This window comes from Lepidochelys kempii, chromosome 10 (genome assembly GCF_965140285.1).
Source record: "Lepidochelys kempii isolate rLepKem1 chromosome 10, rLepKem1.hap1, whole genome shotgun sequence".
Lineage (NCBI taxonomy): Eukaryota > Metazoa > Chordata > Testudines > Cheloniidae > Lepidochelys > Lepidochelys kempii.
The window spans coordinates 58,365,759-58,382,450 of record NC_136389.1 but is presented as its reverse complement, the minus strand read 5'-3'; the positions used below and the strand labels follow the sequence as shown (position 1 = coordinate 58,382,450).

The 16,692-nt window shown below is 36.6% G+C and overlaps 1 protein-coding gene across 8 annotated transcripts in view; it reads left to right on the top strand.

The window, feature by feature from the left end:
• MINDY2 (MINDY lysine 48 deubiquitinase 2) overlaps nucleotides 1-16,692 on the top strand; it is a 117,461-nt gene that overhangs the window by 54,884 nt on the left and 45,885 nt on the right. For all 8 annotated transcript variants that reach the window (XR_012153985.2, XR_012153984.2, XR_012153986.2 and 5 more), the window contains exon 6: nucleotides 3,265-3,407. Coding sequence is in view for 3 of the 8 variants with exons in the window: in XM_073303748.2 (XP_073159849.1) it covers nucleotides 3,265-3,407 (143 nt within the window). In the remaining 5 variants the exon portion in view is untranslated. The remainder of the gene's footprint in view (nucleotides 1-3,264; nucleotides 3,408-16,692) is intronic.

The following is a 16,692-nucleotide window of genomic DNA, read 5'->3' as shown; positions in this document are numbered from 1 at the left end:
CAGAAATTCACCAAGAGTACATTTTCTGTTGTGGAGGACATGGGTAATAGATCTGTTTGTCACCAGAGATAATGCAAAGTGCTCCAGCTTTGCTCCAGAGGCCATGAATCCAGAGTCCCTCCAATCACATTCCTTTCGGAGTGGAGTTAAAGGCTTTGTTCCACCTTCCCACTGATTCTACAGAGTGACTATCAAAGCCAGATGAGAGCATCTCAGCTCATCCCCATAACTCTGTAATGGCTGAGACAGTTCTGTCTTATGAACTTGCTACATCTGTTGGTGCAACCCCCAAGCAAGATCCCACTCCACCCAGACCTGTTATCACAGGGACAGTTACTTCACCCAGACCTAGTGTCACTACAACTGACTGCCTAAATGCTGCTTGGATGAGTATCCTGGAAAAGGGCTGCTTGTCACTTGTCCAGGGTATCTTGATTCTAAGCAGGAACCCATCCATGAGAAGAACCTACTCTAAGTGGAAGAGGTTTTCCATATGGGTGGCCCAACAGGCTTCAATACGTAAGATCCTGGACTGCATACTGCAGTTGAAGTGCTCTGGACTTGACTTCCCTCTGATACGGTTGCTCTTCATCTTCTCTCCTCTTACTGTATCAAAAATCCTCAAGGACCTCACATGTGCTGATCCAGTGGTCACTCTCTATAGTACTGTGTTGACCAGACTAAATATTTCATGTTGTCCCAAGCCTGTTCTCTATCCCTGCTTTTGGAGTCGTTAGCCAAAAAGTGCTTTGAGTTGCATGGAAGCTGAGGGGGGTCATGGCTACATTTCCCTTTATGTAAGTGGCATCATAGACTATCAGGGTTGGGAGGGACCTCAAGAGGTCATCTAATCCAACCCCTTGCTCAAAGCAGGACCAATCCCCAATTGTTGCCCCAGATTCCTAAATGGCCCCCTCAAGGATTGAACTCACAACCTTGGGTTTTACAGGCCAATGCTCAAACCACTGAGCTATCCCTCCCTCCTCCACATTGATGACATCTTGAAGAACTACAGTTACATGATAATGTAACTATAGTTATATTACTTTTGTATTAGTAACAATATTTCCTTCAAGATGTTTCTCTCTCTCTCTCTCTCTTTCATATATATATTTCTGCTGTGTGCACGCCTTCCACTCTACTACAGGATCTTGTTTCATTTGTGCTGAAGGAAGCGAGTGGTGGTTGAGCTGCTTCACCCTCTATGCCCCCAGTGCAAAGCATGAGGATACTCAGGGCCATGGGTGGTTGCAAAAGACACTGTCAGTCAAACAACTCTGATCCTGAGTAAATGGGGCGCACATACACCAAGAGTGGAATGAATAAATATACACAACACATCTCAAACAACTCTGGTTAATGTACGTTTCCTAGATGTGTGACCTTGTGTTTTGTCTGTATTAAAATGCTTGCTGCTTAAAGGTGCCCAGGTTATTAAACGATCCAGATCACTCTGCAGAACTGACCTGTCGTTATCACTGTTTACCGTCCACCAATTTTGGTGTCATCTACAAGCATTGCCAGCAATGATTTTATATTTTCTTCTGGATCATTGATGATAAATATATTGAAGAGTTGGACCAAGAAAAGATCCCGGTCAGACCCCCACTAGAAAACCCCCTATTGAATGATGATTCTCCATTTACAGTTAGCACCTGAGATTTTCCAGTTAGCCAGTTTTTAATCCAATTAATGTGCTACCTTGATTTATTATAGTGCTGTTTTTTTAAAATCAGGATTCCATGGTGCTAAGTCAAATAACATGATTGGTAAAATGCACTGTTTTTGTACAAGAGAGATTTTTTAAAATCCCACCTCTGTTAAATTATTATCATTATTATTGATTTGTATTACATAGGAGCCCATTGTGGAGCAGGGCCCCATTATGCTAGGCACTGTACAAACATAGAACAAAAAGACTGCAATAAGATTGCAGTAAAAAATTTAATGCTTTTGTGACCGTCTGTACAAAATTTATTATAGTCTTGTAAAAAGGGTGAACATAGGGATACAAAGTATGCCTTCTGAGGTATCATTTGAAAATTCATAATTGGCTGATCATTGCTGTCTTGGTAAAATATGTGTGGCAACATTATAGGTAAAGTTACAAGATTTTACTGTATAATATTACTGAGATGTTACAAGTTCAGAAAAGCAGGCATAAACCAGTTCCTCAATGACAAGAGCCAAACTGATGCTTCAGGTGTCAAAAAAATCAAATGGACTTGTCACCTGGTTAAGTGGCCATTCTTTGGCAGGAAAGAGGGTGTGAGTGAGAAACCTACATTTTTGGCAAAGAAACAGCTGGAGGTTCACATCCCCACAGATTTTCTGTCTCCTGAACCACAGTTGGAGATCTTTTTCAAAGAAAAGGAACTATAAGAAAGGGGAACAGGTGTCCCAAAACATTCCTCCCTTTCTTTCTATCAACGGCAACTACAACACCTGAGGAACGAAGAAACAGATTTGGACTGAAGGGGGAATCCTGTCTGAAAGGAAATTAGCCAGTAAGACTGCTAGAACATGTGGTGAGAGAGACTTTTTGCTTTAAATTCACTTAGCTTATTAAGTTAGGTATTAATTGTATTCTTGCCTTTTATTTCTTTGTAACCAGTCCTGATATTTATGCCTCATTACTTGTAATTACGCAAAACTTTTTCTGTAGTTAATAAACTTGTTTTATTGTTTTATCTAAATCAGTGTGCTTGGATTGAACTGTTTGGGAAACTTTGGGATAACAGGATTTGTACATAACATTTTCTTTTAATAAAATATATTTTATTTATATGAGCATGTGTTATCCAGGAGAGGGCTGGGCAATACAAGATGCACATTTCTGGGGGAAAGTCTGGGACTGGGAATTTGCTCGTGTTGCTCTGCAGTGTAATTCAGGAGTGGCTGGCACTCCAGCAGTATAGCTGGGAGTAATTTACATGCTGAAAGCTGTGTGAGAGCAGATCAGGACTGATTGCTCCAACAGCAAAGCAGTGTAAAAGGCACCCCAGGCTGGAGAATTGAGAGGATGCAGCTTTCCATCAGTTCAGATTCTACCCTGGGTAATGTCATAGTGTCACAGATGTAAATTGAGAAGGAAAGTTAACTTATTTTCTTCTAGTGAAATCTAATTTGATATAAGCCTTGAGAGTTCATTTCACTAGCTGAGAGAGAATTTTTGATATATTTAATTTTTTTATGTAGGTAGGTATGTATGTATTTAGATGTGTATGATGGACCCACAGTTAATAATCTGCATTGCTTTTATAGGATTTGTAGCTGAACAATTTCTGAACAACACAGCCACTCAGTTGACATACCATGGGTTATGTGAGCTGACTTCAGCAGTTCAGGAAGGAGAACTTTGTGTGTTCTTCAGGAACAACCATTTTAGCACCATGACCAAATATAAGGTATGATTATTAACCTTTTCATTGATTTTTATTGTCTGTGTGTCAGCTAGAAAAAGGGAATTTGCACAGATTTGTAGTGACAGACTAATAGGCTGCACTTTCTTACTGAATTTAAATGGTGGAGAAATATGACCCATTCCCAAATGACTACTATAAAAAGCAGCTATGTTTTAAGGTATATGTCATATTTAGATTAAATTATTGTTTTTGATAACTTAGCACTGTTTTAAAAAAATTAAAATAGCTAAATATTTTAGCTGCTTATTATAGTATTAGAAAAACTATTAATCTCTCCCCCCCCCAGCCGAAATAAAATTGTTATACAGCATTACTCTGGTTTAAGATCTTTGAGACAAGGTATTTTATTATTGGAATATGGATTATACAGGGTTTATACCCTTTCACTTTTATATTGTTATATTGCTGAATTTCTTGTCTTTGGATATGCTAACAATTGGGTAGATACTCTCACGAAGCAAATCATTGGACAATGGGTGAACTCTTTCTACCAGTTAATGTGTTTAAAATACAACTTGTACTCCTGGGGAATTCTACACCAAGAAATTAAAAATTCTGTACACAATATTGCATAATTCTGCATATTTTATTTGTCAAAATAACACAATATAATCATGCCAGTTTCTATTATTTTGGTAATTTATTTCAAAATACCTGTCAAGTATGTCTGTAACAGTACAGACAAAAAAGAACCAGGAAATATTTTTGACAAATAGATTCCTTACTAGGCATATTAATACATAACTTTAAGAAATAATTCATATAAACTGCAATACAGAAATGTATTTCCTGCATCCTTCAGAAGCAGTGGGGGTAATGGAGGAGCTGAGGGAGAGGGAAGTACTTGTTGGGAAGAAGCCTGGGAGTGAACCAGGAGGGTTGTTGAGTGTGGGTGGGAGAAGTATGGAATAGGGGGCTTTTGGGGAGGGAGGGATTGTTAGGGAGTTGGGGACCCTCCCCCATACAGATGCTGGCTGACCCTTAGCCTCTCCCATTCAGTCAGGCACATCTGCCCCTGTCCTCCTGTGTACTTGCAGTGCCTCCCTCATCCTCATGTGTCCCTGCACCCCCACTCAGCCACCCTCTCCCCATGCATCCCCCTAACACCATGTGTCCCTGCACCCACCAGTGCCATTTAGCCCTTTTGAACCCCAGTGTGTGACCCTCCGCAGCAGCCCCATATGCCCTGCTCCTCCTGTGCCTCCTCACCTGGCCCCGTGGGCAGGGCAGTGTGAGGAATACAGACTCTCCTCCACCAGCCTATCAACTGCTTGCTGCTATGGCTGGTGAGCTGGTTGCCCTCTGTTTGGTGCCACAGCATCCCCTGGTGGGCAAAAGCCATAACTGCAGTGACTCTCCAGCATTGTGTATTTTCTATGGAGAGAAAAATAATTCTGTGAGGGACATGAATTCTGCACATGCACAGTGGCACAGAATTCCCCCAGGAGTTAACTTGACCTGTCTATACTAGAGTTTTTAAAAGATGTTAGTTAAAATGTTTGAGGTAACTTTTTAAAAATACATCTTTTATCCTAGACTAGACAAGCTCTTTATGTGTAGACAACTTGACTAGCACGTAGCTAATGACAGGGTAAATGAGTTCAGTGCTAGGTATGACAACAGCCTAACTGTTTATATTTGCAGAAAATTGTGGAAACAGTGCCTGGGATATGGCCACCTCTGATTAGTTAGCAGCATCTAAAATTGTGGAAAAGCCAATGAACTTCAGAGATGAGAGGACTCTTGTCTGACATCTTCTCTTGAAATTAAAATGATAGGGATTTGAAATTTCTTTGTGTGTAGGAAAGGGTAAACTCTTTATGTCCTACAAAGCAATTACATAGAGTGGAAGGTAAACCACTTTTATTGGCCTTTTTGTGACGTGAGGAAAGAGGTTGACATTAAATTTGTAACCAGTCAAACAAGGTTCCCATGGGAAACCAGAGGTAGACTAAGACTCAGTGACTGTAGGGCTCACCAGCTCCATGGATGGAAGGATCTGTCTCATTCAGGTTCAAAGGCACTCGTGGAGCACCATTGCTTTTAAGACAACTTTACAAATCCTAAAAGGCTGCTGTGATTGAATTAACCATATAGGGTTATCCAGAAAGGGGCACTGTCAACTTTGAACTCAGTCAGCCCTCTTGGGAGAGAGGAGTGACCAGGTCTTTGGAGACAAAAGTTCAGAATGACAGAAGTTAACCAACCCCTGGGTGGTTGATGAAGCTGAAAATTCTGACATGGAACTCTAGCTAAGTTCTCTCAACATGAGTGTGAATTTTAGAAAGTTTTACCTTTCTATATTAAAGCTTTGCAGTTGTGCATTAGCCAGATTTTAGTAAAGGAGCCTTCTTTTTTAATTCATGTGTATTTATTGTGCCTTGTAAATAGTGCTAATAATTGCTAATTTTTTTACTACATTGTATTTAAGTTAGTGTGTCTCTTCTAGACCAGAAACCATAAGCTGGAGTACAGGTTAAATGTACAATGATGTTGGACAATGTGATTGAGGGCAGAATTTGACTGGCGGAATCTCCTTTTTATCAGTGTGTGTTTGTTTGTTTGTTTAGAACTCAAACAGTTTTACTAATTATTACCATACTGTCCCCAAAATGCAACATTACTTACAAAAATGAACTTGCCACTTTTTATTTACTACTTTTTAATGTTAGTGATAAGGTAATTTTTTTCCAATTTTGTCGTACTAGTGAAGTAGTTGAAAAAGCCAACTTGACTTTTAGATTGAATTTGTAGGTCTGACACTTTGAATAACTTTTTACTTGTAAGCTTGTTTGTCTCTAGTCACCTTTTTTACTAACTTTTCAGAAAAAAAGACATGCTTTGAATTAAGTTAATGTGGAATACAGCAACAACCAATAGTTACAGGAGTTGTATTCTGCAGTCTAAGACAACAAGGGAGGAAGCTAAAATAGGCCATTCGTGAACTTGTTGGGGGGTGGAGGGGAAGACTCTGAATACTGGGTAGAAGTCTGGATGGAACTGGAGTTGGGAAGCAAGATCTTCTGCAGAATTTTAATCTCTTCCTATAAGCCTCTCCTCTGTTGTGGGAAGGAAAAGAGGAATTTGTGCCTCAAAACTTTATCATAGTCAAATTTAGTTAATTTAAGACTCCATTCACATCCCAAATGTGCACAGACTACAAATATCATCTGTGAACAGCCTTTGTCATCACTGCTGAGGTGACAGTATGTGCTATAACTCTTGTTGACCACAGATATTTAGAATTTTTGCTGCTAGAATTAAAGCAGAAAAATAGTAATTTCTTCCATGAGGTGAGACATTCCTATGATTACAAAGATACGGTCTCATAATAGAACATAATATTCTAGGAGATCTTACAGGTCTCCAGTTACGTTTATGTGGCTTCATGCCCAATGAAAAGTCTGAAGAAATGACAAGTGTTTCCATCATTGTTACTGGTCTGTTACTTTCAAAATGTGAAAAACTCTGTATAACTCATTCCTTATGGAGCACTGTATAATTAGTGACCTGAATAAGCTGTGCAAATTGAAGACTTTAGATGCTACTTTTATTCCTTTCTTTCTTTCTTTCTTTCTTTCTTTCTTTCTTTCTTTCTTTCTTTCTTTCTTTCTTTCTTTCTTTCTTTCTTTCTTTCTTTCTTTCTTTCTTTCTTTCTTTCAATATAGCCTTGTAGATCATTGTAATGATGTTTGTAACGTGGACCAAAACATTGCAGGAAGGGTGGGAGTGGTTGTGGTTGTGTAGGGGGATATTTAATGTGGCCTTTTTAAATAAAAAGGACCTGTCCTACAAGCACCAACTGTTTTGAACAACAAATAAATGAGATTTAGAGCAATATTTCAAGTAGAATCAGCCAATCATAACACAAAGTAATATTTAAAATAGTAAAAATGCATTAAATTCACTTATGATATTGCTGCTGTTCAGAATGGACTGAAGTGTCACTTTTTTAAACTAGTGAAATATAATATGGGCCAAATTCTGTCCTCTTATCCGCACATGGGAACAGTGTTATTTTTAGCCAGAGACCAGTATTTGGATCAGAGTTCAAAACTTGGCTTTTAATTTTCATCCTGGGTATTTTACCAGTTTAGCACACTTAAATATAGATTATATGGTGAGATCACTTTAATACATGAAAATGCTGCGCCTCTGGGATTATAGACAACACCTTTTTAAGTGACCAGCAATAATATAGTATGGTTTAGGACACGAAATGAGTTCCTATTACTAAAAATATATTTCTAAGACTGAAAACAAATCTGGTTTTAAATTGAATTTAAAATATCTGAAAAATATCATATGTTGTCAGTATATTTTACTCTCATCCTACTTATAGGTATCCAGCAAATGAAAGGTATTGTCGACTTTGAAAATTGTGTTAAACATTTAGCAATACAATAGAATCTCATGGATTTAGACTTGTTAATAAACTTGTCCCCACTTTGCTATGGAGATTTAACACCTGAATAACAGACTTGCAAAAATAAAGAAGTTTTAACAATACAAAATATTTGTATTATTCCATACATTGAATATTATTCAATATTTGAAAATTCGTTAGTACTGTAGACAATTAAATACTCTTATAAATTAAGTTTAAAGTATACCTATTTAATTATCGAAGTACATTTTGTGGTGCGTTATCCTTGGTTTTAATTACTTATTTTTTACAAATTCACTAAGGACCCTCACCCCAGTCGTTTCTGTGAATTTGCGAGATTCTACTGTATATTTTCTGTACATTTTACATCATTTTAAATTTTTGCTTTTCATAATATGAACAATCTAAAATAACATAAATAGTAAATGACTTTTTCTGATTGAAGTGTGACTGAATAATTTCCCAGCATGGGTTATTAAAGTCTAATGTGCACATTTACAAATCAACATTTTGTTTTCACATTTTAAAACTGAGTGAGCTAATAAAATTGCTGTCCCAGTAGAACCAATAATTCATCCATGTAGGATCCCAGTAGGTACTTGGAAATGTGATAGAAAGCTTCATGAATAAAACTTCTGATTTCTAAGGATTTCTTAATTGGGAGCAGATTCCTTATGAATTGCTTATAATACTGTACATACTGGCAATAATGGTGCACTGAACAACTCTTTAAAATTATAATATGCTGTTACATTCAGTTTGTGCATAATTAAAATATTCATAGACATACCTAATACACATGTCCAAATCAGGTGCTGATGTATACATATGGCTGATTAGTTGGGCAATGGGCATATGTGATATATAGGTCCTGCACATAAATTAGATATGTGCAGATGGATTGTGCATGTTTTACTTCAAAAATGTGACTCAAATTTTTATTAAGTAAGTTAGACAAAAGATGGCATGCTATTTGATACATTTACTATGTTATATATGTTTGTCTCTGTTTATCTTGGTGGAGAGCAGATGTTACTTTCAAGGGTTACTTTTCAAGATTTGAGGCTTATTATTTTCTAGAAAACTACCGCAGTGAATAATTAAAGCTAAACTATAGCTATAAAAATAAATGAACAAGGTGCATTTTGATGCATTATACTTGTTTACACTTGCTCAGTCAGAAATCAATAATTAACAGTGGGATATCAGTGGGTTACTGTTAGTGAGCCTATAGTACAGTACAGTCCAGCTTCAGTTTTAGTTCCCTTAATGTAAATTTCTTGGTGCTTAGTATAAATAAATGTAAATAGTACAGTAGCATGACTTGGAATGTCTTGTATGCAAAACATTTCAAACTAGGGTGTCATGGTTTCAACAGGAGTTACAAGTGCTGAATATTCTGGTTACTTATGTGCCATTATGTAGATTTAGATGTTTAACTTCAGGCACATAATGTTGAAAACTTTGGCCATAGTCTTTAAAACTACAGTTTTGGTTTTTTTTCATACTGATGATCTCTAAAGATTGTTAAGTCCTTTACTAAACGACTCACTTTTCCAGAAATTTAAACTGGCACTACGGAACATAAGATGGTTTGATTAGAAGAGTACAGTGCAAATTTAGTTCTTGTTTTTAAAACAAGAAGGGCCAATATAATGTATAGCTTTATAAGTCAGCTGGAACATTTATAATCTCCTTGAGACTTTAAAGGAAGTTAATGTAGGTCATATATTTCTTATGATATAAAATTTGACAGGAAAGCATCTTCACTTCCAAATTATCAACAAACAAATTATTTAGTAATGAGACTTTTGGGAGAAAATGAGAAAAAGGTAAGCATTGTTCTGTGAATGAGGTGATCTAAGCAGGAGGGCAGACATTAGCGAAAAGGCCCCATACTAATGAAAACTAACCACAAAGTCATTTTTGTTGTTGTCATGGCCACATTTATTTCTACTGTGTATGAGATTCAGTAATCTATTGAAACAAAATACAAGATGCTAAAAAATATGGTCATACAAATAAATAACTGATCTGCTACTCAGTAACACAATCTGCTCTTAATGTTTATGCTTGACCTCCAAATCTTGGCAGTAGTAATTGAGCTGTAGCCAGCACTGCTTCACGCATCAGATTTCTGTTCTAATTGAGAAGTGATAGAAATGTTTACTCTATAATTATGAGATGAACAAAACATTTAAATATAATTTAAGACAGCAGGATTTCTTTGGCTGAAATGCAATATAGTCAGTGGCAGAATTAAGGCTGTTGTGACTTGGAGGATGCATGATTGAATTGGTATAATTGAAAATGAGGATGTAACTTTTGTCATTCTTCCCAACACATAGATATTATTGCTAGCTTCCAGTGCACAGAGTATGTTACAAATGGTTTTGGGGGAGATAGGATTTGAGGTTCAAAAATCACTACCTTTCTTATATTGTTTCCACGTTAAGTTTTATGTTGTTTCCCACTTAATGAGCATGAAGCTAAACTTGCCAATATACTACAAATGAGTAAGAAAATACACTAGAGGTCTTGAAAATTAAATATTAAAATATTATTCCATTCTGCAGTCTCTGCTACACCAGTGTGGAATGCTTGTCAGTCATTCTTGTCACGCAAGTGACACAGAGATCAATCAAATAGCTCCAAAAAGTTTGGCCTCAAGGATTCTTGGTCACATACTGTCTCCTAAATTCTCCAGTTTTTGCTCAGAGTACATCGTAAAAGTACCCTTGCTCTGTCATGGCTGAAAAATAAAAAAGTTACTCTGAGTCAACAAATAAAATGAGAAAAGGGGACAAGAAATGTCTAACTTGCAGAGTGCCTCTTCAACCCCCAGCTGCTGGGTCTATTTGCCTCTGTTGCTCTGAGGACTTCTAAGACCATCAGGTGACACTGATTTGGAGCTTCCTGCTGTTCCAGGACCTTTTACCTCAAGATCAGCTAGGAGTTCTGACAATCATGTCTTGGCAGCACAGAAACCTACAGAAGAGGTAGGAAATTCTGCTCAGTCTATTTCTAATTTCCAGAAGGGACACAATGCACCTCTGTTCCTTCTACTCAATTTAGTTTTCACTATAGATAATTCAGTTGAGGAAGTGAGGTACAGACAAGACCTCTCACTCAGCCTACCATTAAGACAAAGAAATCAGCTTCTACTGCAAAGGCTAGCACTATTTTTTGTTGTACCCACCTCCCAAGAGCATGAACTCAATTTCAGCTCAGCCAAAGTCCGATAAGGAAAATCTCATTGGGGACAGCTATGAAGAGTTAATCATCCAAGTGCCTTCCTTTCTCTCATCCTCTGAGATAACCTGGTAGAGGATGATGATGATAAGGGTGTTGAGTCTTCCAGGTCGTAAGAGGTACTGAAGGACTTAATGACTTCTGGATGAATTTCCTGTTTATGCTGAAATTATTACTAAAATGCATAGAATTAAACCTTCTACTTATACATTGCTACAAGGGAACTCTAACTTATAGTAGAGGAAGAAAAACCTAAGAATGCAGTTCATCTGTGTCTGTCAGAAAATATCTTTGTAAGATGCTCATGACATTGAATTTGCCTTTCCTGCTAATGCTGCCAAGCTTTATAAGTTCCCCAATATTAATGTGAAATGCTGGTCCTCAGTCCTTAAAATAGTTTGTGGTGGCTGCTTGGATCCCACTGAAGTAAAAGCCAGCCCCAGAATCTACTTGAAAGAGTTGATTCAGTCCTTTTAAAATCTTATAGGTCTATGGCAACCCATCTAACCATCTCAGTTCATTCTTTCTACATAGCTAAGTACCTAATAAAATGGTAGAAAGGAGAGCTCTTGGCTTCTCCTGAAACAACTGCTTCTTCATCTCTCCACAAATGGTCAATTCATTATAGTTTATCCTGCTCTTACCTCTATGATACAAGTTCAGACTGTTTTTGTACTACCCTTTATATGGATTTCCTTGCATTGTCAAGCAGAGTCTCCATGTCTTTGCTTTTGGACAAGATACTAAATCATTGCTTAATTCAAGCTTGTGTCCTTTCTGTATAGGGAGGGACATGTTTTCAGGGAGACTTTATAAAGCCATGAATGACCTTGCTGAAAATGTCTCATCAACTAAACATAAAGTTCAGGCCTTGAAATAGACCCAAACATTACTTTTAGTAATCTTGCTCTTTGGTGGTAAACCAAGTAGGAACAGTTACTGAAATCAGATCCTGTTGTCCCATGTAAACAAGGACGAAGTTGGGAAATTAAATTCTGTCCTTTCTGAGAAATCTGACCCTTAAGGTGTTTCAGAGATACAGGCTAGGATTCTTGTATTTCAAAATCACTGAAGCCTCCTCACTTCCAGCTAGTTGGCCCACTTTGTAATGTCCCAAGGCTCTTAGTTTCTGGACCTTCCCAACCACTCTACATTTTAAATGGTGCTTCTTTATTTAGGAAGGACTCTTAGCCATGTTGAAACATTTGCAAGATCCTCAGTGAAGAAATTATTTATTTCATTTGTTATCATACCCCTGAAAAAGTCAGCAATCTGTCCATTCTGAAAAGCAGTGGTTAAATCACTACCTCATTACTCTTCCAATCCAGGAAGTTCAAAATGAAGTTTAGACTCTAATCCTAGCTAAAAACCCAAGCAACTCTGTGGCATCTGTGGGCCTTCAAGACTATTTTCTGTATGTGCCAAATACACAAAGTCACAACTATGAAGTTTTGCCTTAAGGTCTTGCATCTGTCCTATTGTATCTTCCTGTTGGATTTAGTGTAATCTCTGCAAGTTTTAATGATCTTTACAGCAGCAGTACAGTAATAGCCGACAGGAGAAGAGGGAAGTGATGGTAGTCATACTGCTGCACTGTGTGAGAGGGGCTCTATCTTCTGGGTTACCTCAGATCCGGGCCTCAGGTTGCACCCTGGGCTTGGTTTTGGTCCCATGTTCTCAAAGCCTTATATTTTGAGACCTGGCTATTAATAGCTAGTACAGATTAGCCATCTTTAAATCACAATTATAGAAAATGGGTAATCTCCGCAAACCTGAAGCTGCAGGAATATTGGAATGCTAACCTTTTTGTAAGTTATTAGTACAAGAGTTTGCTGTGCAAATCTTTTTGGAAGAACAATTCTTGATAGCTTTGGTAACTTAAAAATGTCAACCTTGCTATAAAGCATTCATGTACATTACATGTATGCACTCTTGTACTTGAGTGTTTGTGTTGTTCCCAGAACTCAACATCATTCTTGAATTTTGAGGTTGAGATGCAATTGATTTACTATATTTCAAAGAAGGCTGAAGTATATGCTAGTCTCCAATTACACCTGATGACACAATGCACTTAAGTTACCTGAGCTGCTGATTTGAGCCTGGCTGTAGCCTACATAACTATAATAAATAGATACAATTGTTAGTAATTTAACCTAATTTCAACATAATTTCTTCAAATATAACATTAATTTTAATAATATAGAAATTTGGAAGTGTCTTTATTCTGCTAAGATAGTTCAGAATAAAGAAAAGACAGAGATACTAATTTTTTATAGGACCCAGTTTTTAACTGTTAACTCTAATAGATTTATTTTAAATTCTCAGACAATTAATCCAACGCTCAAAAAGTAAATTCTGTAAGTTTTGGGGAGGATATGCTGTTTTTCATAAAAAATAGAGGTTGAATCACTTTAAGTGCAAAATGGAACTCAGCTTTAACTATGGAGTTGAGTTGTAACCAGTGCTTCCATAGTTGAATATAAATATTTACTGAAAAACTTGTTTTTTCCAACCAATAAAAGTATATTGTGTTGTCATATGAGACCAAAATGCAGAAGAAGCTGTGGGATTTAAATTTCTTAGGTTAGTTCAGCTAACGTGCATTGCAGAGGTGACTTTTTGCATTTCATAGCCTTGTCTACATTAGAAAAATTTTAGCTTTGCATGCACAGTTGCATACACTAGCAACCCCATGTCCACATAAAGAGCTTGCAGCAGCTCACAGAGTACTGGAATCATAGGTGCTGGAACTAGGGATACTAGGGGTGCTGCTGCAACCCCTGACTAGAAGTGGTTTCCATTATATACAGGGTTCACAGTTTGGTTTTCAGCACTCCCACTACACAAGTTATTCCAGCATCCCTGACTAGCACTGTGGCAATTGCTCATGCTCAAAGCAAAGCTCACCACCATTGTACTCTGCATCAGATCAGTGTGCTCCATTGCAGTGCTAGAACAGTCTGACTGTGTTGGGGTTGGAGCTGCACCAGTGAGAGATAACTGTTTCACCAAATCCCCAGTTTCCTCAAGCCTGCTCATTTAACTTGTAAAATAAGTGCTTATATCTATTTTTGCATAAAGACAACTTTCAAAAGTATCCAGTTTCCATTTTCAAAAGTCACTTGGGTACTTAGGCACCTAGGTCACTTACAGTCTTCTGAAAACTTTATTCAACTTGTATATGTATACACATTTGGACACTTTACATTTTACAAATAGAAAACTGGATGAAGCAGTAAATAGAAATTTGCAAGGAGCTGTGGGATAGTTGCCTACGGTTCAGTGTGAGTGCAACAGTTTTCAGCGAGTGTTGTTTGTAGACATGGTGAATTGTGATCGCCCAAAAGAGGATGGATACTATGGATTCTCTGCAATGTTGCACTCTGCACTGGGTGTTTATCCATAGTGCAAGTTGCACTGATAAACTTAAGTAGTTTAGACACAACTGAGGGGGACACATGCTAGCAGATTATTTATTTATTTATTTATTATAAAACGCTGGCTACAGAATAAAGATGTCACCTGGACTGGTTGTTGCACCTGATTAACAGAGTCCTTGACATATGAACACAAAAAGGAACAAAATGTAGAGGAAAACACAAGCTTTGCACTGTTTGTTCCCTGTCACCGTATAGGGCAATGTTGTATGTTATTGTTTGGAGAGTTAAGCAATATTAAAATATCGGTCTTATTGATATCCTCACATTGTGCTTTTATGCAATATATATAGATATCTCTTGATATTTTATTTTAATTTCATGTTGATAACTACAATGTCACTTTAACTAGTCCATGGATTAAATGACCCCTGACTAGAAAAGTATGATATTAACAAGCATTCTTCAGTCAATAATGCATTTTTAGTTTTCAGTCACATCATTCACATTAAAAGGAAGACATTAAAAAATACAGCAACAGCAGTTTTAAGACGGGAGCTAATATTGCCTTTGTCAGCAGTTTAACATGAGAGAGTAAAGAAATTGTTTCCCTCTCCAAAGAATTGGATTTTGTTTTGTCTGTTTATAAAAGTTATAATACTCTGGATGTCACATCCAGACCTTTAATAATTTGTTCAAATTTATACACATTATAATTTTAGAAAAAATACCATTAATTTGATGAATAGATTTTGGAACATGTAAGGAATATAGGCTTGCATAAATTAAGTCTTTTAGCCAAACTTTAATATTCCTGCTATGGAAAACTGTATTATTAAAATCTAATGTAGATGATACTTCATACTCTGTTACCTGACATTGCTTATTAAGTTAAAAGTTTAAATGAGTATTGTGATGTATTCTTTGTGCATGTTTCTTCTGCTTGTGTTCATAAAGAGATGTTATATAGTGTATATATATATTGCAATTGGTGAGAAAATTTCAATTATTGCCTAAAATAATGGGGAGAATAAATTGATAATTCCATAAGAGTATAGACAGTTTCCTAATCACTTACATAACAAGTTGCACTGGATTTTTTTTTTGTACATTTGCACTTGAGCATTCATCTCTTCTGTCCCTTACCCTTAACTTTCTAACAGCTTTTGGTTTTGCGGGCCTTTAATTGTGCAATAGTATTTTAAAACTGTTAAAGATGTGATTTTTTTTTTTTGAGATTTGCCTCTGCTTTCCATTACACAGATAATAAGTACAGCAAACGATAATCCCCCAAATCAAGGAAAAACAGGACTGTAATGAGGGGCTCTGGTAAGATATCTTAGTTGGACTGTTTCCCTCTGATATGACTGCTTACACACTCTGTTTGCTTTACAGAAAAGTAACAGGAAACTAATTTCCTGCCTGGACTGTCAAGTGTGTTTTGTGGTGATTTTATGTAGGTTAAAAAGATATTTTCTTTCTGTATTAAGAAATCTGCATAGTATTTATCCAAATTCTACATATACGTCATAGAAACACTTACAATTTTTCCTTTTTAAGCATCAGTAGATTTATCTTTGTAAAAGTAGTGAGCTATTTGTGTCTGAGAGATTAGACACACACAACATTAATGCCATTTGGCACTGAATATAATTTAAATTATTCGAATACTTTTGCTTGTCTGGTAATAGTACTATTTTTAGTCTTAAAGATCAGGACCATCAAATCAAACGTTTATAGTACTTTCAAAAAACAAGTACGCAGTCTCTCAGTTGTCTGATAGTTACTGTAACTAGGCACTCAACTATATTATTCCCAAAATAATTATGTGTGTTCATCTCAATATATAGTATTTTTGTAACACTGAAAGGGCCTGATCCAGAGCTCATTGAAGTCAATGGGAATATTTCCATTGACTTAAAAGGGCTTTGGATCGGACCTAATGTGTTAATTTTTCAGGACTAAGTTTTTTAAGACAGAATGTAGTTTTAATTTTCAGTTTTCTAGGCTGATCAAAATTTACGTATTGGTTTTATAATGTATAAACAAAACAGAAAACACTGTAAAAATTTTTTATAAATCACTTTTATAACAAGTAATCAGTGTATGGAATTAATTGTTAGAAATGTCGTGCAAACCAATAGAACCAGTAAGTGCGTTGCCAATCAATACATAAAGGCAACTGCTAGAAGAAATGTGGAAAAAGTATATTCATGTTAAGACTACTTGTAGCTTGACGTGCCACAGCCTA